Source organism: Nicotiana tomentosiformis, chromosome 3, assembly GCF_000390325.3.
Source record: "Nicotiana tomentosiformis chromosome 3, ASM39032v3, whole genome shotgun sequence".
In the NCBI taxonomy this organism is placed as follows: domain Eukaryota; kingdom Viridiplantae; phylum Streptophyta; class Magnoliopsida; order Solanales; family Solanaceae; genus Nicotiana; species Nicotiana tomentosiformis.
Window position 1 is genome coordinate 79502980 of NC_090814.1, and position 27084 is coordinate 79530063.

The window sequence follows — 27084 nt, forward strand, 5'->3', positions numbered from 1 at the left end:
ATCGGAGTTGATTTGATAGGTTCCGACATCGAATGTAGAAGTTGAAAACTCTTAGTTTGATTAAGCTTGAATTGGGGTATGATTCATGGATTTAGCGTTGTTTGATGTGATTTAGAGGTTCGACTAAGTTTGTATGATGTTTTAGGACTTGTTGGTATATTTGGTTGAGGTCCCGAGGGCCTCGGGTGAGTTTCGAAAGGTTAACGGATCAAAAGTTGTATATTCTAGGTTGTGATCGAGCCCCAGATCGAACCCAGATATCGAGCCCACGATCGAGGCCTGAGTCGAAGCCGGGGACGAGGCTTAGTATCGAAGCCACGATCGAAGGTCCGGCTCGAGGTCCATGATAGAAGGCAAGGCTCGAAAGCCAGGATCAAGACCCAAGATCGAACTTGATCGAGGCCATGACTAGCTCCCAAGATTGAGCTCCTAGATCGAGCTCCCTGAGATCGAGCTCCCCTGATCGGGCTCCTTGGTCGAACTGGTTAGAGCTGTAAGTTATAAAAACAAAACAGAGGACATTCGTCCCATTTGCCATTTTTGACGAACTTGAGCTTGAGCAGAGGTGACTTTTGACAGATTTTCAAGGGAAAACATCGGGGTAAGTGATTCTAACTCGGATTTGGTCTACATATACAAGTATATCATTGTTTTCACCATAAATTAGTGTTTTGAGATTTAAATTTGTGAATTTTTAGACATCTCATAGAAACGAATTTTTGAGATTTCGGTATCGATTCGGAGTCAGATTTTAGGGAAACTGGTATGGTTGAACTCGTAATTGAATGGGTTATCGGATTTCGTAACTTTTTCCGGATTCCGAGATGTGGGCCCCGCGGACGAATTTTTAATTAATTTCGGGATTTTTATTAAAAATATAGTATTTTCTTAAAGAATTGATTCCTATAATTTTTAGTGATTGTATCAAATTATTTTGGCTAGATTCGAGCCAGACAAAGTTGGATAATCGTGGAAAAGGACTTATAGTGGATTAAATTGGAGCAAGACGAGGTAAGTCTCTCGTCTAATCTTGTGAGGGGCAAATTACCCCATAAGAATTAAATTGAATAATTGTTGCTAATTGCGGGGTCTATGTACGCACGAGGTGACGAGAGTCCATGCGTAGCTACTATTAATGTTAAAGTCTGGATAGTTTAAGATTCAAAGCATGAATTACTTGTGTGAATTGTATTCTTTATTAATTAAAATAATTGATGTATATATTGTGAATTGTTATGAAAAGTAGAAAAATATGAAATTTTCATATGCTTAATTTTTGTTTAAATCAATTAATTGTTAAAAAAAATTGTTCTCCTCCCGAATTTACCTTATAATAAATATTCTCTCCTTCCAGAGGCACATAAGAAAATATCCTCCTTTCTTATGGAGCGGGCCGAACGCCTCGGCAGGATAGATGCATCTATGGATCGTGCCGCACGTCCCTCGGCAGTGTACACAATATTCTGGATCAGGCCGAACGACCTCGGCAGGAATCGTGCTTAATAATAATAATAATAATACGATACTTTGACGGTTTATTGCAGCTTGTAAAGCTATTTAATAAATTGAAAATTCATTGAAAATGAAATTGCAGCTTGTAAAGCTACTTTATATATTGGAATTTTATTGAAATTTAAAGATTTAATATATATATATATATATATATATATATATATATATATATATATATATATATATATATATGAGAGAGAGAGAGAGAGAGAGAGAGAGAGAATTGTTGCATTTTGAAGGAATTTAATTATTTCTGCTGGTTAAATAAATTATTGTTATATTCTGGGAATCATGTTAATTTAAATATTCTAGTCTTATTTCAATTCTTATTATTAACCCATAGTGAGTAAAGTTGGCCATCTCGTCTCTACCATTTCGAGATTAGGCTTGATACTTACTGGATACACGTTGTTTGCGTACTCATACTACACTTGCTGTACTTTTTGTGCAGGATCTGAGACAGGTACTAGTGGAGGACCTATCATCACATATCTACGTCATCCCGAGGCATAGTGGTGAGCTGCCTTTCTGAGCTGTTCTGCAGCTACCAGTATCTCTTCTTATATTTACATTCTGTCTATTTCATTTCAGACAGTATTCAGAGTTTTGTATAATCTATTAGATGCTCATGCACTTATGACACCGGGTCTTGGCACACACATTGGTAGAAGTTGGTATTTTATTATTTTCTTGGAATAAAAGTTTAACCAATGTACGTTTGATTTATTAGTTGGCTTGCCTAGCTGTAGTGTTGGGCGCTATCACGACCTATAGGTAAAATTGGGTCGTGACAACATGGTATCAGAGCACTTGGTTCACGTAGGTCTCACAAGTTATGAGCAGACCTAATAGAGTCTTGCGGATCGGTACGGAGACGTCTGTACTTATCTTCGAGAGGCTATATGGTGTTAGGAAACTACCTTTCTCCATATTCCATCGTGCAATTGATGTAGTACTAAATATCCTTCTCTTATTCTCTCACAGATGGTGAGAACACACTCTAATGAGATTCCAGACCAGGGAAGAGCTACTCCCCCAGTTGCTAGAGGCCGAGGCAGAGGCCGAGGGAGGGCTCCAGGCCGTGGTAGAGGGCGAGGACATCCCAAGACTGTTCCAGTTATGCCGCCAGTGGGTCCAGCAGAGAATCCCATTATTGAGGAGCAGGGTGAGGTGCCTGTGGTAGAGCCTGCTCTGATGGATTTCACATCTGCACCAGAATTTCAGGACGTCATGGGTCGTATGCTGCGGTTCATTGACAGTATAACTCAGGGCGTTTTATTTCCGGCAAACCCAACCATATCTCAGGCGGGCGGGGGAGCACAGACCCCAACCGCACAGGCTCATGGACAGGCAGCTGCTGTATATCATACCCAGGGTGCACTACCCGTGGGTGGAGCCCAGCCAGTGGCAGCAGCTATACCTGAGCCCAGGCTAGCTGTAGCCTCCGATCCTCAGAAATTAGTGGATCGATGGACTAGACTACATCCTCCTGTCTTTGGGGGTGAGCGACATGAGGATCCACAGGACTTCATTGATCGTTGCAGGGACAGACTGCACAACATGAGGATAATGCAGTCTCATGGGGTAGACTTTACTACTTTTCAGCTAGAGGGCAGAGCCCGTAGATAGTGGCAGTCTTATGATCTTAGCAGACCAGCAGATTCTCCTCCCATAACTTAGGACAGGTTCACTCGTATCTTCCTGGACAGGTATATTCCACCCTCCCAGAGGGAAGAGTTGAGGTTTCAGTTTGAGCAGCTCCAGCAGGGTCAGATGTCCGTGATCGATTATGAGGCGAGGTTTTCTAAGTTATCTCACCATGCACTTATGATACTCCCTACTGAGGCGGAGAGAGTGTGGAGGTTTGTTGTGGGTTTACATACTGGCATTCAGGCCACTATGTCTCGAGAGGTTGAGATGGGTACTTCTTATGAGCTAGTCGTGGAGATAGCTCGGAGGATTGAGGGTGTACGTCAGCATAGCCGATAGCAGGTTACTAGAGATAAGCGGTTTAGGTATTTTGGAGAGTTCAGAGGTGCTCCGTCTGAGGGCAAAGGTCAGTTCGTGAGAGGGCAGTCCAGTAGGCCCCCATATCCAGCACCCCCACCTCCTCAGGGTGCTCCAGTATGACCTTATTTCAGTGCTATACCAGAGAGTTCTTATCGCCCACCAGCTATTCAGGGTTCTTTCCGTGGGTATTCAGGTCCCTAGGGCCAGACACTTAGTCAACAGCCCATCGCACCGAAGAGTTATTATGAGTGCGGGGATCCCAGTCACATGCGGAGGTTTTGCCCTAGGCTTCGAGGTAGACCAGTACGACAGGGTCAGCAGCCTATGCTTACCAAACCAGTTGCTCCACCAGTAGTCCGACCACAGAGAGGCGGAGGACAAGTGTGTAGGGGCCGTCCTAGAGGTGGAGGTCAGCCAGGCGGAGGCCTGACAGTTGGCGCTCCAGCTCGGTTCTATGCTTTTCCAGCTAGACCAGATGCAGAGGCCTCAAATGTCGTTATTACAGGTATTATTTCTGTTTGTGGCAAAAATGCTTCAGTATTATTTGATCCAGGATCTACGTATTCATATGTGTCATCTCTATTTGCTCCATTCCTGGTGTTTCTCGTGAGTCCTTGAGTACTCCTGTGGGCGATTCTGTTATTGTGAACCGGATCTACCTGTCCCGTATTATTACATTCTGTGGTTATGAAACTAGAGCAGATCTCCTATTGCTTGAGATGATCGATTTTGAAATTATTCTAGGCATGGATTGGTTATCTCCATATCATGCTATTCTAGATTGTCATGCCAAGACTGTTACCTTGGCTATTCCAGCATTTCCTAAGCTGGAGTGGAAGGGTTCGCCTGTTAGTTCATTTAATCGAGTTATTTCTTTTATAAAGGCTCAACACATGGTTGAGAAGGGTTGTTTGGCTTATCTAGCCTATGTTCGGGATACTACTGCAGAGACTCCGGCTATTGATTCAGTACCTGTAGTTCTGGAGTTCCCCGATGTATTTCCGTCAGATCTTCCAGGTATGCCACCTGATCGTGATATTAATTTCTATATTAACTTGGCTTTAGATACCCAGCCTATATCTATCCCACCGTATCGCATGGCTTCGAAAGAATTGAAAGAACAACTTGAAGAGTTACTAGCCAAAGGGTTTGTCAGACCGAGTGTATCGCCTTGGGGTGCACCAGTATTATTTATGAAAAAGAAGGATGGAACAATGCAGATGTGTATTGATTATCGCCAATTGAACAAAGTCACTATTAAGAACAAGTACCCGTTGCCGCGTATTGATGATCTATTTGATCAGTTGCAGGGTGCTAGGGTATTCTCTAAGATCGACTTGAGGTCGGGGTACCATCAGTTGAAGATTCGGGATTCGGATGTTCCGAAGACTGCTTTTCGGACTAGATATGGTCATTATGAGTTTCTGGTGATGTCCTTCGGTTTAACTAATGCCCCGGCAGCGTTTATGGATATGATGAACAGGGTATTCATGCCATATATTGATTCGTTTGTCATTGTCTTCATTGATGACATATTAATCTATTCGCGCAGTAAGGAGGAACATGAGCAGCATATGAGAGTAGTGCTTCAGACATTGCGGGAATAAAAGCTATATGCTAAATTCTCTAAATGTGAGTTTTGGCTAGAGTCTGTAGAATTTTTGGGACATATTGTATCGGGCGAAGGTATTAAAGTTGATCCCAAAAATATTGAGGCAGTTCAGAATTGGCATCGTCCCACTTCGGCGACTGAGATCAGGAGTTTTCTAGGTTTAGGAGGTTTTTATCATCGGTTCGTGGAAGGTTTTTTATCTATTGCAGCACCTTTGACCAAATTAACCCAAAAAGGTGTTCAGTTCCGATGGTCCGATGATTGTGAGTCATGCTTTCAGAAGCTCATGACAGCACTGACTACAACACCCGTGTTAGTGTTACCATCTGGTTCGGGAATATATACAGTATATTGCGATGAGTCACGCGTTGGCTTGGGTTATGTATTGATGTAGGAAAGGCGAGTTATTGCATATGCTTCACGTCAGCTAAAGCCCCACGAGAAGAATTATCCAGTACATGATTTGGAGTTAGCTGCGATTGTTCACGCTCTAAAGATTTGGATGCATTATCTTTATGGGGTGTCTTGTGAAGTTTACACTGATCATTGCAGTTTGCAGCATTTGTTCAAGCAGAGGGATCTAAATTTGAGGCAGCGCAGATGGCTGGAGTTACTAAAAGATTATGATATTACTATCTTGTAACATCCGGGCAAAGCAAATGTGGTTGCAGATGCCTTGAGCAGGAAGGCGGAGAGTATGGGTAGTTTGGCTTTCATTTCAGCAGAAGAAAGGCCATTAGCCTCAGATATTCAGTCCTTGGCTAACAAACTTGTGAGGCTAGATATTTCAGAGCCCAGCAGAGTTCTTGCATGTGTGGTGGCCCAATCTTCACTATTTGAACAGATCAAGGCTCGCCAGTATGATGACCCATACTTGATGGCTCTTCATGAAACGGTACTACGAGGTGATGCCAAGGAATTTACTATTAGAGCGGATGGTGTTCTACGACTCCAGGATCGTCTATGTGTTCATAATGTGGATGGATTGAGGAAAAAGATCCTGGAGAAGGCACACAGTTCTCGGTATTCTATTCATCCAGGTGCTACTAAGATGTATCGTGACTTGAGGCAACATTATTGGTGGCGGCAAATGAAAAAGGATATAGTTGAGTATGTATCTAAGTGTCTAAATTGCCAGCAAGTGAAATATGAGCACCAGAGGCCAGGTGGCCTACTTCAGCAGATGACTATACCAGAGTGGAAATGGGAACGAATTACTATGGACTTTGTAGTTGGGTTGCCGCGGACCTTGAGGAAGTTTGATGCAGTTTGGGTGATTGTTGACAGGTTGACCAAGTCGGCACATTTTATTCCTGTTGTGACTACGTATACTTCAGAGAGGTTGGCCCAGATTTATATTCAGGAGATAGTTCAGTTGCACGGTGTGCCAATTTTCATCATATCAGATAGAGGCCCTTAGGTTACTTCACATTTCTAGAGAGCAGTACAGAGTGAGTTGGGGACCCGTGTAGAGCTCAGCACAACCTTTCATCCGCAGACCGATGGGCAGTCAAAGCGGACAATTCAAATTTTGGAGGATATGCTCAGGGTATGTGTGATAGACTTTAGAGGTCAGTGGGATCGTTTCCTGCCTTTGGCTGAGTTTGCTTATAATAACAGTTACCAATCCAGCATCGAGTTGGCTCCATTTGAGGTTTTATATGGTCGGCGATGTCGTTCACCTATCGGATGGTTTGAGCCAGGTGAGGCAAAGTTATATGGTACTGATTTGGTAAGGGATGCCTTGGAAAAGGTAAAGTTGATTCAGGAGCGACTTCGTACAGCACAGTCCAGATAAAAGTGTTACGCGGATCAGAAAGCGCGTTATATATCATTTATGGTAGGTGAAAAAGTTCTCTTGAAGGTTTCGCCGATGAAGGGAATTATGAGATTCGGGAAGAAGGGAAAGTTGAGCCAAAGGTTTATAGGCCCATTTGAGGTGTTGAAACGAGTTGGGGAGGTTGCTTTTGAGCTTGCATTGCCTCCCAGCCTATCGGGAGTTCATCCAGTTTTCCACGTATCTATGCTCTGGAAGTATCATACCGGCCTATCACATGTGTTAGACTTCATCACAGTTCATCTAGATAATAGCTTGGGTTATGAAGAGGAGCCAATTGCCATTGTTGATAAACAGGTTCGCCAGTTGAGGTCCAAGAGGATTTCTGCAGTAAAAGTCCAGTGGAGGGGCCAACCAGTCGAGGAAGCAACTTGGGAGGCCGAGGAAGACATGCGGAGCAAATATCCACACTTATTCAGCACTCCAGGTACAATTCTAAACCCGTTCGAGGAAGAACGTTTGTTTAAGAGGTGGAGAATGTAATGACCCAACAAGTCATTTTAATTTTTAGAACCTCGTTCCCTAAAATAAAACTTCCCGTAGGTGCTTGTAATGATTTATGACTTGCGGGGATGGTTGGTTCGGGATTTGGATGTGTTTGGGGTGAAACCGGAACACTTGGTTCCTTAAGTTGGCCTTAAAGTGCTAAGTTTGACTTCGGTCAACATTTTGAGAAAACGACCCCAGAATAGAATTTTGATGATTCCAACAGCTCCGTATGGTTATTTTGGACTTAGGAGCATGTTCTGAATTTTATTTGGAAGTCCGTAGTTAAATTAGGCTTGAAATGACTAAAACCAAGAATTTAAGTTTGGAAGTTTGACCGATGAGTTGACTTTTTGATACCTGAGTCAGAATCCTGATCCAAAAATTTTCATAGCTCCGTTATGTAATTTATGACTTGTGTGTAAAATTTGAGGTCAATCGGAGTTGATTTGATAGGTTCCGACATCGAATGTAGAAGTTGAAAACTCTTAGTTTCATTAAGCTTGAATTGGGGTATGATTCATGGTTTTAGCGTTGTTTGATGTGATTTAGAGGTTCGACTAAGTTCGTATGATGTTTTAGGACTTGTTGGTATATTTGGTTAAGGTCCCGAGGGCCTCGGGTGAGTTTCGAATGGTTAACGGATCAAAAGTTGGACTTAAAAAGCTGCTGCAATTTTCCCTTCTACTGTATATTCTGGGCTTTGATCGAGCCCCAGATTGAACCCATATATCGAGCCCACGATCGAGGCCTGAGTCGAAGCCAGGGACGAGGCTCAGTATCGAAGCCACGATCGAAGGTCCAGCTCGAGGTTCATGATTGAAGGCAAGGCTCGAGGGCCAGGATCAAGACCCAAGATCGAACTTGATCGAGGTCATGACCATGTCCCAGGCTCGAGGCCTGATCGAGACCATGACCAACTCCCATGATCGAGCTCCTAGATCGAGCTCCCTGAGATCGAGCTCCCCTGATCGAGCTCCTTGGTCGAACTGGACAGAGCTGTAAGTTATAAAAACAAAATAGAGGACATTCGTCCCATTTGCCATTTTTGACGAACTTGAGCTTGAGTAGAGGTGACTTTTGACAGATTTTCAAGGGAAAAACATTAGGGTAAGTGATTCTAGCTCGGATTTGGTCTACATATACAAGTATATCATTATTTTCACCATAAATTAGTGTTTTGAGATTTAAATTTGGGAAATTTTTAGAAATCTCATAGAAATAAATTTTTGAGATTTCGGTATCGATTCAGAGTTAGATTTGGGTGAAACTGGTATGGTTGGACTCATAATGAAATGGGTTATTGGATTTCGTAACTTTTGCCAGATTCCGAGACGTGGGCCCCACAGATGAATTTTTAATTAATTTCGGAATTTTTATTAAAAATATAGTATTTTCTTATAGAATTGATTCCTATAATTTTTAGTGATTGTATCGAATTATTTTGGCTAGATTCGAGCCAGACAGAATTGGATAATCGTGGAAAAGGCCTTATAGTAGATTAAATTGGAGCAAGACGAGGTAAGTCTCTCGTCTAATCTTGTGAGGGGCAAATTACCCCATAGGAATTAAATTGAATAATTGTTGCTAATTGCGGGGGCTATGTACGCACGAGGTGACGAGAGTCCGTGCGTAGCAACTATTAATGTTAAAGTCTGGGTAGTTTAAGATTCAAAGCATGAATTACTTGTGTGAATTGTATTCTTTATTAATTAAAATAATTGATGTATATATTGTGAATTGTTATGAAAAGTAGAAAAATATGAAATTTTCATATGCTTAATTTTTGTTTAAATCAATTAATTGTTAAAAAAAATTGTTCTCCTCCCGAATTTACCTTATAAGAAATATACTCTCCTTCCAGAGGCACATAAGAAAATATCCTCCTTTCTTGTGGAGCGGGCCGAACGCCTCGGCAGGATAGATGCATCTATGGATCGTGCCGCACGTCCCTCGGCAGTGTGCACAATATTCTGGATCGGGCCGAACGACCTCGGCAGGAATCGTGCTTAATAATAATAATAATTACACGATACTTTGACGGTTTATTGCAGCTTGGAAAGCTATTTAATAAATTGAAAATTCATTAAAAATGGAATTGCAGCTTGTAAAGCTACTTGATATAATATATTGTTGCATTTTGAAGGAATTTAATTATTTCTGCTGGTTAAATAAATTATTGTTATATTCTGGGAATCATGTTGATTTAAATATTCTAGTCTTCGTTCAATAATTATTATTAACCCATAGTGAGTGTCAAAGTTGTCCATCTCGTCTCTACTACTCCGAGATTAGGCTTGATAGTTACTGGGTACACGTTGTTTGCGTACTCATACTACACTTGCTGTACTTTTTGCGCAGGATCTGAGATAGGTACTAGTGGAGGACCTATCATCACATATCCACGTTATCCCGAGGCATAGTGGTGAACTGCCTTTCTGAGTTGTTCTGTATTACATTCTGTCTATTTCATTTCAGACAGTATTCAGAGTTTTGTATAATCTATTAGATGCTCATGCACTTGTGACACCGGGTCTTGGTACACACATTGGTAGAAGTTGGTATTTTATTATTTTCTTGGAATAAAAGTTTAATGAATGTACGTTTGATTTATTAGTTGGCTTGCCTAGCTATAGTGTTGGGCGCCATCACGACCTATAGGTAAAATTGGGTCGTGACAATTTAGGTGGGGCTATGGATGCAATTTTGAATGTTACGGATGTATCAGCAAATACTTGAACGGTTATAGAACAAAGGGTAATCAATTGATGATCATCGATTACATTTGAGATAGTCAGGGATGTGAACGTTGTGAACGGAAACCGGAGCGAAAGTTGCTCCCATTTGTAGAACAATTACCTCCTGAGTTACCTGCAAAACTTAAACATGATGCAAATTCCCTCTGGACCATGAAAGTTGTCTTCGGATGATGAGGATGATGTCCATAGACCATGACATCCTGGGTCATGACGAGTATGGTAAGGGATTCGCAGGCCATGTAATGGTGTCCTCGGGCTACGAGGATGGTGCCTTTGGACTATGACGCCATTGAATAATGATATACAGTTTCGATAGATCCTCAGGCCATGGCATGGTGTCTTCAAGCTATGAGGATGGTGCCTTTGGACTATGATGCCTTCGAAAAATGTGGTGATGTTTCAGCCTATGAAATGCAAGTATGTGGCGATATCGATTGTTTGATATAGAAAATAGGTGATGCTTAGTTGTATGCGAGAATGAGATAAGGCAAGGCTTGGTCTTGTAAGAGATGAGGGCAGTGTTTAACCCTATGCGAAGAAAGGAGACAATGCTTAGTATTGTGCAAGGAAAGGAGACAGTGCTTAGTCTCTAGCAAGGAAAGGCAATGCTTAGCCTTATGCAATAATGGAGGCAATGCTTAGTCTTATGCAAGGAATGGAGACAATGTTTAGTATCATGCAAAGGAAGGTAGTGCTTAGCCTTATGCAATGTGGAGGCAATGCTTGGACTCATGCAAGGAATGGACACAAAGTTTAGTCTCATGCAAAGAAAGGCAGCGCTTAGCCTTATACAATAATGGAGGCAATGCTTAGCCTCATGCAAGTGAAGGAGACTGTAACGACCCGACCGGTCATTTTGATCCCCGGCGCATCATTCGGCAGTTCGAAGCCTTGGGTAGCTTCACTTCAGGTATTTTGACTTGTACGCGTGGTCAGAATTAAATTTCGGGAAGTTTGGAGTTGATTTGGAAAGAAAAATCTAAATTTATAAGATTTAAGTTGGAAGAGTTAACTAAACTTTGACTTTTGAGTAAACGATCTCGAAATCTGGATTTAAAGGTTCCAGCAGGTTCGTATGATGATTTTGGACTTGGGCGTATGTCCGGATCGAGTTTTGGATGACCCAGGAGCGTTTCAGCGCCTATTGTGGAAGTTGGCATTTAGGAAGAATTTCATAAATTTAGGTTGGGGGTAATTCAATGTTATCGAGGAATAGCTCCGTATGGTGAATCTGGTATTGGGAGCGCATCCGGAAGTTGATTCGGAGGTCCGTAGGTCATTTTGGGGCCATTTGGAGAAATTTAGAAATTTGAAGGTTTTGGAGAAGTTTGACCGGAAATGGACTTTTTGATATCGGGGTCGGATTCCGATTCCGAAAGTTGGAGTAGGTCCGTAATGTCAAATGTGACTTGTGTGCAAAATTTGAGATCAACCGACGTGATTTGATAGGTTTCGGCATCAAATGTAGATGGTTGAAATTTTTAAATTTCAATAAGCTTGGAATGAGGTGCACTCCATGAATTTGACATTTTTTCATGTGATTTGGAGCCTCAACTAAGTTCGTGTCGTGTTTTGGGATAGGTTGGTATGTTTGGACGAGGTCCCGGGGGCCTCGGGTGAGTTTCGGGGTGGTTTCAGATCATTTGGAGCTGTTTTGGAACAACTGATTCTAGTGTCTGGTTTTGTTCTTCACGAACGCGAAGGAAGTCCCGCGTTCGCGAAGAAGAAATTTTTGGGGTGCTGGATTTGTCATTCGCTAACACAAAGGAAGGCTCACGAATGCGGATAGGTGCCTGAGGAACTTACGCGAACGCGAGGGGCCAATCGCGAACGCGTAGAAGGAAAGAGAAGGCTGGGCCTGGAGCCATTTAGCCTTCGCGAACGCGGAGCTCCAACCACGAATGCGAAGAGAAAAATTGAAGGCCGTTCAGGTTTGGCCTTCGCGAACCCGAGGGGATTTCCGCGTTCGCGAAGGAGAGTCGAACTGGGCAGTGAGTTGTTTAAAAACCAGATTTTTGGCCATTTTCACTTCATTTCCTCCATGGGAACGGGTCTTGGAGCGATTTAGGAGCTCCATCTTCATCATCTATATCAAGGTAAGTGATTCCCACCTATTGCAAGTTAAATACTTGGATTATATATGGATTTAGACATGAAAATTTGTAGAAATTTGGGATTTTGAAGAAAAACCTAGAATTTAGTAATTTAGATTTTGACCACGAATTTGGGCATGGAATTGGGAATAAATCATATATTTGAGTTTATAAGGTTATGGATAATGATTATCTTCAAAGAATTTCGGAATTCGGGCATGTGGGCCCGAGGGTATTTTATCGACTTTTCAAATGGAGTTGGGAATGGTTATAAATTGAATTGTTGTGAGTATTAGAGTGTATTTTCATTGGTTTGCACATTGTTTGGCTAGTTTTGGAGTGCTGGGAATTGGTTTGAGTCGTCGGAAGGTCTTGGGAGCCGGTTATGGAGTTTCGGAGTGAGGTAAGTCTCAATTCTAACCTTGTAAGAGGGAATTTACCCCATAGGTGAAATAAATCACTGTGTGCTCCTATTTGTGGGGGCTACGTACGCACGAGGTGACAAGAGTCCATGCGTAGCTACTATTATGCCTATGTTCGGTTAGTCTGGGACTCAAAAGCATGCTTTACTTGTAATATATGAAATCTTGTTGTCAATTTGAAATGCTTAAATCATATCGAACTGTGTTAATAAATTTCTAAAAGGTAGACATCGTTTTCTTGACTTTTAAAAGAGAAATTGCCTTTTCCTTGGATAATTGCCCCTTGATGAATTCTTGATTGATTATTTAAATGTGTTATATTTTGTGGAACGGGCTGAAGGCCTCGGTAGATTAAATAGATACATCTATGGTTCGCTCCATTCGACCCTCTGAAAGTGCACAGTTTAAATATTATGTTGGATCGGGTCGTACGACCTCGGCATGATTTGTGCATGCTTGTATTGTTTGCCCTGAAATTTATGACAATTGATATGGCCTCACTGGCCGAAGATGTAAATTGTTAAAAGATGAAAATAAATTTGGAGATTCCTTAATTATAAAAGAATTGCTTACTTACTTCAAAATAACGAGCTTACAGTCGTTCTACGAAATCCATACTTAATCATACCATTGATATTTTATTTATAGCCCATAGTAAGTGTCTGAGCCGACCCCTCGTCACTATTATTTCGGGGTAGGCGAGATACTTACTGGGTACGCGTTATTTTTGTACTCATACTATACTTGTTGTACATTTTGTTATACATGCATATATACATTTAGTGGCCTTGTGGACGCAGCGGCGTGGTTGACACGGGGACTTAGGGAGCTGCACCTTATGTACGATCCACAACCGGCAGAGTCTCCTTCAGAGTATTATATTTTCTTTCCTGTCCAAATTTGTATTCCGGACAATTATTATATTTTATTTTAAATTCCTAGAAAATGCTCATGCACTTGTGACACCGGGTTCTGGGATGATTATGGGATGTTCAGTATTCAAAATTGGAAAACATTGTTATCTATTCTGTAAATTCATCTTTTACTAGTTAAATTGAATTAAATTTATGATTTCAAAAATATTAAAATGTGAAGTTAATTGACTATTTAATATTGGCTTGCCTGACAGTGGTGTCCGGCGCTATTACGATCTTTAACAGATTTTGGGTCATGACAACATGGTATCAGAGCACTAGGTTCACTTAGGTCTCATGAGTCATGAGCGAGTCTAGTAGAGTCTTGTGAATCGGTACGGAGACGTCTGTACTTTTCTTCGAGAGGCTACAGGGCTGTTTGGATCACTTCCCTTCTTGATTACTCATCGTGCGATTTGATTCCTTTAAGACTTATGCCTTCATTTCCTTCCCATTCAATCTTATGCGACATGAAGCGTTGGTTATAAATCGGGAATTGAGGAATTATAATGGTACTACAGATGTGGTGCGGGCTGTTTCTCCCTGCGTAGTTGATTGGGCTATTGTCGTCGCCTTGCGGAAGGATACTCTGTCATTTCAGCTCGGTAGTTGTACTTCTGAGAGCTTTGAGGCTATGCACAGGTTGCTATGATGCTCATGAGTTGTTATCGCACAATATTGATGTGATGGTAGGATGCTTGCCTATGTATCAGGGCGGTGAATGACTTGAAAGGAGGTTTACTCAGTATATTATGATTCAGAGATTCGGTATTTTACTTCCGACGGAGGAAAGGCAATCGAACTAAGAATGTTTAGACTTGGGTTGATGGAGTGGCAGGACCCGATATTTTCGAGCGTGGTGGAATCTTTGCCTGTGATGTGGCATCATCATCCTTGATTGGTTATAATGTGTTAAGTTCATCGGTGCTATGGTTTCCTTCAATTCGCCTTGGGGCAGAGTATTATAAATGGTGCCGAGAAAGCGGTTGTCAGAGGTCGCAGTGTGCAGAGGTTCAGGATCGAATCGGCATTCCTGGTATTGATGGCTCGAGAAAGATGATCCTTGGAAGGGTTTAAAGTTAGTAGCAATCTATTGGTTCAAATGCTACAGAGATAGATTTTAATTTAAGGCAACAACTGGGCAGCGAAGGTTGAGGAAAGACATGTGGGAGGTGTCTTGTGGTGGTTAAATTTCCAAAAGGCCAAGTGTGAGAAACAAAAGTCGAGTAGTTGCTTAAAGGGGAGGGTTTGACCAAAGTGGGAGAGTGGCTGAGTAGCATATGAGTTCTGTGGTAGGATGACTACACGCCTTGAGAAAGGTTTTGAGTGATTTGGGATTTAGGGTGGACAATGACTGGGTCTATGGACCTAATTTGGAGCATCAGCTATTTTACGGCGGGAGATTGGATGCGATAGGAAGGAGTTTCTCGATATGAAGAAGGATACAACCTGATTTTGGATTGGGAGATATTGTCTCACTTTTAGTTGATGTCCATAAGGAGTGAATGAGTTTGTATAGTTGGTGAATGAGCACGGGCTCAAGATGGGTTACCAATTTCGTAGTAATTGTACTCATTGCAGCGTTGTTGGGTGATATCGGCATTGAATTTCCACAGGTGGGTTATCTCCTTTGAGCAGGTCAGCGGTCTCATGGTTGACGAAGCTTTTACGGAGAATTCTACTGGCTATCCAGTAAGAGGTCGAATATGTAACTGTGGCTAGTAATTCAAAGTGTTCATGAAAGGTTTAACAGAAAGATTTCGAGAAATTTGGCGAGTTGCGTGTGCAGGATCATGTCACCGATGAAGAAAGAATCTTGGTGGGTTCCAGGTTTATGCAATGGTAGCTCCGAACAAAATGGGAGAGTCCCACCATCTATGATTGGATAGTATGGTCAGTTACTTGTGTGGTTTCTAGTTATCGGTGTATTGGTGGGTCATTATGACTAAGGAAAGAAAACATCGATGGTAATTTGAGCAAAGGATTTGGGGGATGTGTGCCATATTTGTCCTTATCGATTCATGTTCAGACTTTGGGAAGACTCAGGATTTATGCTTCGTGTAGAGGAAAGTTACAAGGAAGATGATTCGGCCAGGTGCTTCTTCGAGAGGGTGCTCATGTGCTAGCGGAGCCTCGTAGTTGATTATATTCGGGACCAAGTCAGAGTGGGTGACTCTCAATAACGGTCCTAGTAGATTCAAAAGTTAAGGTATGGTGTCTAAGGATTTTGAGTCCATAATATGGTTGAATATCGAGCCTTTGCAGCGAATTATGATAAATGAGCTTGGAGTGTTCCGTGTTACCTTTGGTCTACGGGGTATCATGAGAGGAAGTGGAGCATGTAACTTTGTATTTATAGAAGAATCATCAGAATGGGTGCATCAGTTGAAGACATGATTATGCGCACAAGGAGGGTATGAAATGGTTTGTGGGTTTTGGGGACAATGTGGTTTTGTTAAATAGGGTTACTCGGGATGAGTGCGGATTGAGTTCGTTATATTGATAAAGGAGCTGTTGTTATTTCTAAGGAAGATCCAGAGTAAATTAGGAGAAGTCGGGTTTGGTTAGCAGTGGTTGAATCGGCATAATGATGGCAATGATCAGCTCCTTCAGTGTGTTGGGTTATTCATGTGATTTGTGACGGTACGTGCGAGGTTTGACGGCCGCCGTAATTGATTTTATTTGGGGGCATTCGAGCATTATGGAATGTTATGTGTAGACGGATCCCGGAAGAGTTATGGTGGTTTAGACCACTACTTGATGTTGGTATTTTCTGCGGATATGAGAATTCAGTCACGTGTTGCAATGGTTCTCTCAAAATGAGTTAAGTAGAAGGTTTCTATATGATGAAGTGTTTACCCTATTAGTGGTTCAGGAGTTATGATGAAATTCTTATACTCTTACGCATTGGCATTATTAAGTGCAGTGGTCGGCATGGGATTCGGAAGTTGAGGATCAAGGTTGCAGTTTGGTGTCGACAAGAATGTCAAGAGCTCGGATGAGCGGGAATGGATTCAGATGGTTAGAGTAAGCTGGTATTCTCTTTAGCATCACCTGAGATCGGTGTCTTGTGTAAGATGCTTTGAGTAGTGATTTCAGATTTTTGATTTGCTTTACAGCAATTGTGCGACCGGTGGTATGGATATGTAGACTTGTTATCTGGTGCGAAAGGTCGTGGGAGCACGTCCCACGGGTAGATTGTATAAGTGTGACATGTAGTCACTTGATTGATCGAAGAATGGAACCAAGTATGGAGATTGCGGTCCTATTGTTCATGTGAGAATTTATGCTTGGAGGGCGCTCGGTTCTTTTGATTGTGGACTGTGGAGGTTTGTTCTGGATATGATGGTTATTCTTGTGTGTTATGGGGAAAAAGGGTTATTATGAGCCCTTGAAAGATTATTAGACCAGTACAGTGCGATCCGAATTAGCTTGAGGTCCGTGGATGGATCTAGATATGAATGTGGGCTCTATATCGGGCCGGATGTGTTCATTTTAGCTTAACGCTCCTTGTGGAGGAGTATTCGGAGGTTGGATGTTATTTCGTCGTCGGCTATTTCATGTAATACTATATTGTGCTATGTGAGTTATAGAACGACTTGTTAATTTCATATGTGTTGAGGTTCCGTGTAGCGATGATGTTATGTGAGCAAGATGGCTCTCGAGATTCAGATCATATATCGAACCTTAGTTGTGCTTGACTTTTGTAGTGTATGGCACTATCTGTCTCCCCCGGGATGGTATTATGCAATTAGAGTGCCTGTGTTTGATATTCGGATATTTTGTAGTAATGAACGTTCTAGCTCGTTAAGTATTTCCGTATAGATTCTTTTTGTGTGGATCGGGTGGCACGCAGCCACGGGTATGTTGTTTGGATCCAGTTGCACGCCGCAACAGTGTGATGTTGAGTACAGTCCCATATATTCTATTTTACGTGTTTTGTGTCCCATTCTCTGAGGAAAGGTTCATGACACCTTTTCGGTTGTCAAATTAGTTACGTGGGTTGAGTAATCCCTTCCAGAGTTCATTTTCCTTATGTATCACGTTCAAGTTGGTAGCTTGTTGGCACATTGTGGCATCACATGAGACTTTTGATATGTCTGAGGTGGCTTATTGCCTGAGCAGCTTGTACTGGGGTGAGACGAGATTATTGGACCCGGGATCAGTGCGATCGGATTATATGAAGTATAGTAAAGAGCAAATATTATCATTTGGTTATAATGGGGTGATGATTCTAGTCAGGAGGAGAGACTGAATGATTTGTTGACTCGGCAGTCGGTTATGAATTTCTACATGTCTCTTCTGTCATGGCGGTATTGCAAGAGTCAGAACCAGACTTATATATGTCATGAGGTTTATTGTGAACATCAGATTCGGGGAATGTCGGCTATTATGATCAGAGAATGTTATTATGGTCATGTGAATGTTGCGGTGCATGATGTGAATTCAACAAAGGTATAAAGTCATGTTCTGGTACATCGCGTGGTGATTGATACGGTGTTCGTATGTTGGAAGCAGGCCTCGCAGAGAATTTCGGATGTTGGAACTAGGCTCTAAGGCTTATTTGCCTAAATAAAAGAGAATATCTTCAGGTTTGATCGATCTAATGTGCTCAGCTGAGTTGTGGTAGCACGGCTAGGTGCACGAGGTGTCAAACAATGATTTCGGACAACTCCAGCGTAGTTCTTAGCACGTTCGAGGATGAACGTATGTTTAAGTGGGAGAGAATGTAATGACCCGACCGGTCGTTTTGAGCCCCGACACGTCATTTGGCAGTTCGAAGCCTTGAGTAGCTTCACTTTAGGTATTATGACTTGTACGCGTGGTCGGAATTGAATTTCGGGAAGTTTGGAGTTGATTTGGAAAGAAAATTCTAAATTTATAAGCTTTAAGTTGGAAGAGTTAACCAAACTTTGACTTGTGAGTAAATGATCTCGGAATCGGGATTTGAAGGTTCCAACAGGTTCGTATGATGATTTTGGACTTGGGCGTATGTCCGCATCGAGTTTTGGATGACCCGAGAGCATTTCGGCGCCTATTGTGGAAGTTGGCATTTTGGAATAATTTCATAAATTTGGGTTGAGGTGCAATTCAATGTTATCTATGTCCGCTTGGGATTCCAAGTTTGGGAATAGCTTCATATGGTGATTCTGGTATTGGGAGCGCGTCCAGAAGTGGATTCGGAGGTCCGTGGGTCATTTTCGGGCCATTTGGCGAAAGTTAGAAATTTGAATGTTTTTGAGAAGTTTGACTGGAAGTGTACTTTTTGATATCGGGGTCGGATTCCAATTCCGGAAGTTGGAGTAGGTCCATAATGTTAAATGTGACTTGTGTGCAAAATTTGAGGTCAATCGGCCGTGATTTGATAGGTTTCGGCATCGAATGTAGAAATTCTAAAGTTCATTAAGCTTGGAATGAGGTGCAATCCATGAATTCGATGTTGTTTGATGTGATTTGGAGGCTCGACTAAGTTCGTGTCGTGTTTTGGGACAAGTTGATATGTTTGGACGAGGTCCCGGGGGCCTCGGGTGTGTTTCGGGGTGGTTTCGGATTATTTGGAGCTGTTTTGGAACAGGTGATTATGGTGTCTGGTTTGGTTCTTCGCGAACGCGAAGGAAGTCCCGCATTCGCGAAGAATTTTTTTTGGGGGTGCTGGATTTGGCATTCACGAACGCGAAGGAGGGCTCGCGAACGCGGATAGGTGCTTGAGGAACTTATCCGAACATGAGGGGACAATCGCGAATGCATAGAAGGAAAGAGGGGGCTGGGCCTGGAGCTATTTAGCCTTCACGAATGCGGAGCTCCAACCGCGAACGCGAAGAGAAAAATTGAAGGCCGTTCAGGTTTGGCCTTCATGAGCGCGAGGAGATTTCCGCGTTCGCGAAGGAGAGTCGGACTGGGCAGTGAGTTGTTTGAAAACGAGATTTTTGGCCATTTTCACTTCATTTCCTCCATGGGAGCCAGTCTTGGAGCGATTCTGGAGCTCCATCTTCATCAACTATATCAAGGTAAGTGATTCCCACCTATTGCAAGTTAAATACTTGGATTATATATGGATTTAGACATGAAAATTTGTAGAAATTTTGGATTTTGAAGAAAAACCTAGAATTTGGTATTTTGGATTTTGACCATGTATTTGTGCATGGAATTGGTAATAAATCATATATTTGAGTTTATAAGGTTATGGGTAATGATTATCTTCAAAACTTTTCCGAATCCGGACACGTGGGCCCGAGGGTGATTTTATCGACTTTTCGAACAGAGTTGGGAATGGTTGTAAATTGAATTGTTATGAGTATTAGAGTATATTTTCATGGGTTTGCACATTGTTTGGCTAGTTTTGGAGCATTAGGCATTGGTTTGAGTCGTCGGAAGGGCTTGGGAGCCGGTTATGGAGTTTCGGATCGAGGTAAGTCTCCTTTCTAACCTTGTAAGAGGGAATTTACCCCATAGGTGAAATAAATCACTGTGTGCTCCTATTTGTGGGGGCTACGTACGCATGAGGTGACGAGAGTCCGTGCGTAGCTACTATTATGCCTAAGTTTGGGTAGTCTAGGACCCAAAAGCATGCTTTACTTGTAATATTTGAAATCGTGTTTTCAATTTAAAATGCTTAAATCATATCGAACTGTGTTAATAAATTTCTAAAAGGCTAGACATCGTTTTCTTAACTTTTAAAAGAGAAATTGCCTTTTCCTTGGATAATTGCCCCTTGATGAATTCTTGATTGATTATTTAAATGTGTTATCTTTTGTGGAACGGGCTGAATGCCTCGGTAGATTAAATAGATGCATCTATGGTTCGCTCCATTCGACCCTCTGAAAGTGCACAGTTTAAATATTATATTGGATCGGGTCGTACGACCTCGGCATGATTTGCGCATGCTTGTATTGCTTACCCTAAAATTTATGACAATTGATATGGCCTCACTGGCCGGAGATGTAAATTGTTAAAAGATGAAAATAAATTTGGAGATTCCTTAATTATACAAGGATTGCTTACTTACTTCAAAATAATGAGCTTACAGCCATTCTACGAAATCCATACTTAATCATACCATTGGTATTTTATTTATATCCCATAGGAAGTGTCCGAGTCTAACCCTTGTCATTACTTCTTCAGGGTTAGGCGGGATACTTACTGGGTACGCGTTATTTTCGTACTCATACTACACTTGCTGTACATTTTGTTGAACATGCATATATACATTTAGTGGCCTTGTGCACGCAACGGCGTGGTTGACACATGGACTTAGGGAGCTGCACCTTATGTACGATCCGCAACCGGCAGAGTCTCCTTCAGAGTATTGTATTTTCTTTCCTGTCGAAATTTATATTCCGGACAGTTATTGTATTTTATTTTAAATTCTTAGAAAATGCTCGTGCACTTGTGACACCGGGTTCTGGGATGATTAAGGGATGTTCAGTATTGAAATTGGAAAACATTGTTATCTATTCTGTAAATTCATCTTTTACTAGTTAAATAGAATTAAATTTTCGATTTCAAAAATATTAAAATGCAAAGTTAATTGACTATTTAGTGTTGGCTTGCCTGATAGAGGTGTCCGGCGCCATCACAACCTTTAACGTATTTTGGGTCATGACAGAGACAGTGCTTAGTCTCATGCAAAGCAAGGCAGTGCTTAGCCTTATGCAATGTGGAGGCAATGCTTAGCCTCATGCAAGGGAAGGAGACAGTGTTTAGTCTCATGCAAAGGAAGGCAGTGCTTAGACTTATGCAATGTCGAGGCAATGCTTAGCCTCATGCAAGGAATGGAGACAGTATTTATTCTTATGAAAAGAAAGGCAGTGCTTAGACTTATGCAATAATGGAGGAAATACTTAGCCTTATGCAAGGAAAGAAGGCAGTGCTTAGCCTCATGTAAGGAATGGAGACACTGTTTAGTCTCATGCAAAGAAAGGCAGTGGTTAGCCTTATGTAATAATGGAGGCAATGCTTAGCCTCATGCAAGGAAAGGCAATGCTTGGCCTTATGCAATGATGCAGGCAACGCTTAGCCTTATGAAAGAGAAAGAAATGACTGAGTGCGCGTGGATAAAGCATTTCTTAGCTTGATGTGTTTGCATTTGGCAATTGTTGTTGTTGTGAAGATAGTGATCTTGTTGTGTGTATATATTTGTGGACGTTCCTGTTATGTTCATTATGCCTGCATCCAAATAAAAATCCTGAGTTTTGCGGGGGAATGGTTGGTTCATGATCTCGATTTCCTTGCTTTGCCTTTTGCCTTCAGGCCCTACTTGAGTTACCCTGGGTAACGTCTGTCTGCCATAGAAACAAATTTTCGAAAAACATGCATGTATTTGACAAATTATTTTCAAAAATGTAGTTGTTTGAAATATGTGATAATGCACGAGATCAAATAATTTAGATGAACTGGTGACTGTGACGCATTTTGAGATGTTGCAACCTCCTTGCTTTGGAATTTTGAGGGTCCTCCTCAAAATTCTGGCCTAGTTTAAATGGCTACTTCCGACATCACATTCCTTGGCGGTTCCAAACGTGATGAGATCGGCCAAACTCGAGATCTTTCCCCTGTTTATGACCATAGGGGAAATGAAGATTTTATTATGATGTGACCGATCCCACAAGGCTTCCTACGTATCCCCTCTTAAATGGGAATCAGGTCAAGCGTAGTTCAATTACATCAAATAGAAAGTGCAAACATAATCTTAAACATAGTATCTTTTGACTGCGTCTGAATTGATAGGTTTTGGCCAAATCACTCCATCCATCTCTACAAGTATAAGTGCTCCTCCTGTCAATACCCGGTGAACCATGTAATGGCCCTGCCAGTTAAATAAGAATTTCCCCTTTGATTCATCTTGATATGGAAAGATTCGCTTTAGCACCAACTGCCCCAGCGTGAATTGCCTTGTCCTGACCTTTTTGTTGAATTGCCTTCTGTTTTGGTAGAGTTGACCATGGCATACAACATTCATTCTTTTCTCATCAATGAAAGCTAGTTGTTCATACCGGTTTTGTACCCATTCTACATCGCTGAGCTCAACTTCTTATATGATTCTTAAAGAAGGAATTTCCACTTTGACGAACATAACGACTTCAGTTCCATAAACTAGTAGGTAGGGAGTTTCCCCATTTGATGTACGAATTGTGGTACGATACCCAAGTAAAGCAAATGGTAGCTTCTCGTGCCATTGTTTGTAATTGTCTACCATCTTCCTCAATATCTTCTTGATATTCTTGTTGGCAGCTTCTACGACACCATTTATTTGCGGCATGTATGCTATAGAGTTTCGGTATTTGATTTTGAATGTCCCACATATGGCTTTCATCAAATCGCTGTTGAGATTGGCAGCATTGTCAGTAATGATTGACTCTGGTGCCCCAAATCGACAAACGATACGATCCCGAACAAAGTCTGCTACAACCTTCTTAGTTATCGCTTTGTAAGATGCGGCTTCAACCCATTTTGTGAAGTAGTCTATGGCCACCAGAATGAACCTATGTCTGTTTGAAGCAACGGGTTCGACTGGTCTGATGACATCTATACCCCAAGCGGAGAAAGGCCAGGGTGAACTTGTTGCATTAAGTTCGTTAGGTGGTACTCGTATCATGTCAGCATGATCTGGCATTGGTGACACTATTGAACGTACTTGATACTGTCTGTTTCCATAGTCATCCAAAAATATCCTACTACTCTTAGTATCTTCTTGGCCAGAAAGAAACCATTCATGTGGTGTTTGCAGTTTCCAACATGTATTTCCTCGAGCAATCGGGATGCCTCATGGGCATCGACACACCGCAGTAATCCCAGGTCAGGAGTCCTTCTATACATAACTCCTCCACTTTGAAAGAAATGGTTGGCTAATCTGCGAAGCATGCGCTTCTGAGTGTGGATAGCGCTCTCTGGGTATTCTCCTTTTTCCAAGTACTTCTTGATGTCGTGGAACGACGGGTTTACGTCAATCTCTTCTTCAACATGAGCACAATAAGCTGGTTGTTTATGAATTTTTATTGGGATAGGATCGATGAAATTCTTATCTAGGTGTTGTATCACGGAAGACAAAGTAGCTAATGCATCTGCAAATGCATTCTGAATCCTTAGAACATGTTTGAATTCTATCTTTGTGAATCTCTTGATCAGCTCTAGTACACACTGCAAATATGGAAATATTTTGGTGTTCTTCGTAGCCAATTCCCCAAGAACCTGGTGCACCAAAAGATCTGAATCTCTGATTACCAGCAGTTCCTGAATGTTCATGTCAATGGCCAATCTGAGTCTCAGGATGCAGGCCTCATATTCTGCCATGTTGTTAGTGTATGGAAACCTGAGTTTTGCAGATACCAGATAGTGTTTACATGTTTCTGATACTAAGACAGCTCCAATGCCTACTCCTTTGAAGTTTTCTGCTCTGTCGAAGAACATCCTCCAACCATCATATGCCTTAGTGATATCTTCTCCTATGAATGACACCTCCTCGTGGGGAAAATATGTTTTCAATGGTTCGTATTCTCCATCTATGGGATTTTCTACCAAATGATCTATCAATGCTTGCCCTTTGACTGCCTTCTGAGTTACGTAGACGATGTCGAACTCACTCAGCAATATTTTCCACTTTGCTAACTTACTCGTAGGCATGGGTTTCTAAAAGATATATTTTAGCGGATTCATCCTTGATATGAGATATGTAGTGTATGCACAGAAATAATGTCTTAACTTCTGGGCTATCTATGTCAAAGTGCAGCAGGTGCGTTCAAATAAAGATTTTCGGGCCTCATAAGGCGTGAACTTCTTACTCAGATAATATATCGCATGTTCCTTTCTTCTAGTTCCATCATGTTGTCCCAAAATGCAACTAAAATCCCCATCTAACACTGACAAATAAAGCAGCAGAGGCCTCCCCGGTTCTGGTGGGACCGGAATGGGCGGCTTAGATAAATACTCCTTGATTTTGTCGAAAGCCTTCTAGCATTCTTCAGTCCAACTTGTTGCAGCATATTTCCTTAGCATTCTGAAGATTGGCTCACATATCACGGTTGATTGTGCTATGAAGCGGCTGATGTAATTGAGACGCCCTAAAAAACTCATCACCTCTTTCTTATTCTTTGGAGGTGGCAACCCCTGGATAGCTTTGACTTTTTATGGGTCTAACTCAATCCCTCGGCGACTGACGATGAATCCTAACAACTTTCCAGCAGGGACTTCAAAGGCACATTTTGAAGGATTCAACTTCAAATTGTATTTTCGAAGTTGGTCGAAAAATTTCTTCAAGTCTGCTATGTGATCCGAACTCCTTTTAGATTTGATGATAACGTCATCCACATACACAAAGGATTGGAGCTCATGCTTGGCACAGTTTTCAATCAATATGTGTATGTTGGGCAACGGTAAATCATCTTTGGGACTTGCCCTGTTCAGGTCTCGGTAATCAACACATACTCTAACTTTCCCATCTTTCTTCGGAACTGGCACAATGTTGGCCAACCAAGTCGGGCACTCGACCACTCGGAGAACCTTGGATTTGATTTGCTTGGTGACCTCCTCTTTTATCTTTAAACTCATATCCGTCTTGAACTTTCTGAGCTTCTACTTTACTGGTGGACACATAGGATTGGTGGGTAGTTTGTGAGCTACTATGGATGTGCTTAAACCAGTCATATCGTCATATCGTCATAGGACTATGCAAAGATGTCTTCATATTATTTTAGGAATTTGATATACTCTTCCTTCTCTAACGGTGATAGATGAATGCTTATACGTGTTTCCCTGACCGTTTTGGAATCCCCTAAGTTAACGGCCTCAGTTTCCTCCAAATTAGACTTCGGTTTGTTTTCAAAGTTCTCTACTTCTCTGATGATTTCCTAAGGTATTATATCATCTTCCAGATCCTCTGAATTATTGTCCTTATGTTGCGTTTTCTCATTACATGTCATAATCGTAGGTTCATCAAGATATGTAATAATTATGCTGAAAAGAAATATAGAAAGATAATAACAAATATAAAAAGCAATAATGCATTAATAAAACTTTTAAAACGTCAACAAGTGCGGCTCGATGGCTCGAGTAATTATTTCAAAACAAAATACTAAAAAATATCTCAAATTCTCAAAACTATTTTAAAATAATTCATGCTAATTTCCCAGGCTACCCAGGAACTCAACGGGCCCGGGATGGTGCAGCGGTCCAGTTCTTGAGAACAACTCCTTCCTCCATGGTTTGAATGGTAAGGTATTCCTTCTCCTCTTCCTCGACAATTGCACTGCATTCCATGTCTTCTTCATCTAGAAACAACTTCCTCATGTCAGCCAAAACCTTATCTTCCTTATATCCCCACATTATGTCAGCTTGATGGAATGTCTAGTGCAGAGATGGTACCGGTTGTTCCAATGGATAATAAGTAGTGCGCCATAGTGGTGACCAATACTGGTATTTTTGCCATGTGTATTCGTATCCGAGTCCAAAAGTCGTATCATGGTACTGTGGTTGTACGAGTTTGGTGATCCCTTGAAATTTTTGCTGAGACCCTTTTCGGGTTCATACCCCATCCATAACAGTATGCTTTCTATCTTGCTGCTCTACCATCGGTCCTTTTCAATTACGCTGACTCGTTCAATGCGATGGTATCCATCTTTTTCTGTTTTCAATGACTAGAAAAATCTGATTGGTGTAGATGGGGTTACTTCCATCTCCATGGATGATCACCTCCTGATGATTCCACTCAAACATCACAGCCTGATGCATAGTTGAAGCCACCGCCCCGGCGGCATATATCCATGGTCGTCCCAACAATAGGTTGTAAGTAGTAGATATATCTAGCACTTGGAACTCAACATCAAACCAAGTCGGGCCCATCTGTAGACTGAGGTTGATTTCTCCAATGGTGGCTCTTTGAGATCCATCAAATGCCTTCACGTTCATGCTTCACATTCATATCTCATGCATGCCTTTACCTAGTCTCTTTAGAGTGGTCAATGGACATATATTGAGACTTGAATCCCCATCTATCAAGACCCTGGCTATGAACTTATCTTCAAATTTCACTATAATGTGCAATGCCCTATTGTGACTCAGTCCTTCTGGTAGTAATTCATCTTCATGGAAGGTGATTTTATGGCTTTCCAATACCTGTCCGACCATGTTAGCCATCTCTCCACTAGTGATGTTGGTAGGCACATAAGCTTCACTTAACACCTTCATCAAAGCATTCTTGTGCGTGTCTGAGTTTTGTAGGAGTGATAAGATGGATATTTGAGCAGGAGTTTTGTTCAGGTGGTCAACAACAGAATACTCCTTTGCTTATATCTTCCTCCAAAGATCATCAGAGCCAGTCTCGACAACAGGCGACTTCAGTATAGCTTCCTTGCTTGTTCCTCCAAGATTCTTAGGTGTGTAAACTCTGCCAGTTCTAGTCATACCTTGCGCGACACCTATTTCCTCCATTTTTGCTTTTTCCTTTT

At 41.7% G+C, this 27084-nt stretch overlaps 1 protein-coding gene across 1 annotated transcript; it reads right to left on the reverse strand.

The window, feature by feature from the left end:
- Positions 1-23266: 23266 nt before the first annotated feature.
- Positions 23267-25963, reverse strand: LOC138908062 (uncharacterized). Its single transcript, XM_070198699.1, has 2 exons — positions 25826-25963; positions 23267-24196 (listed from the first exon to the last, which is right to left on the reverse strand). Exons 1-2 carry the CDS (start codon positions 25961-25963, stop codon positions 23267-23269), a joined length of 1068 nt encoding a protein of 355 aa, XP_070054800.1.
- Positions 25964-27084: the final 1121 nt, after the last annotated feature.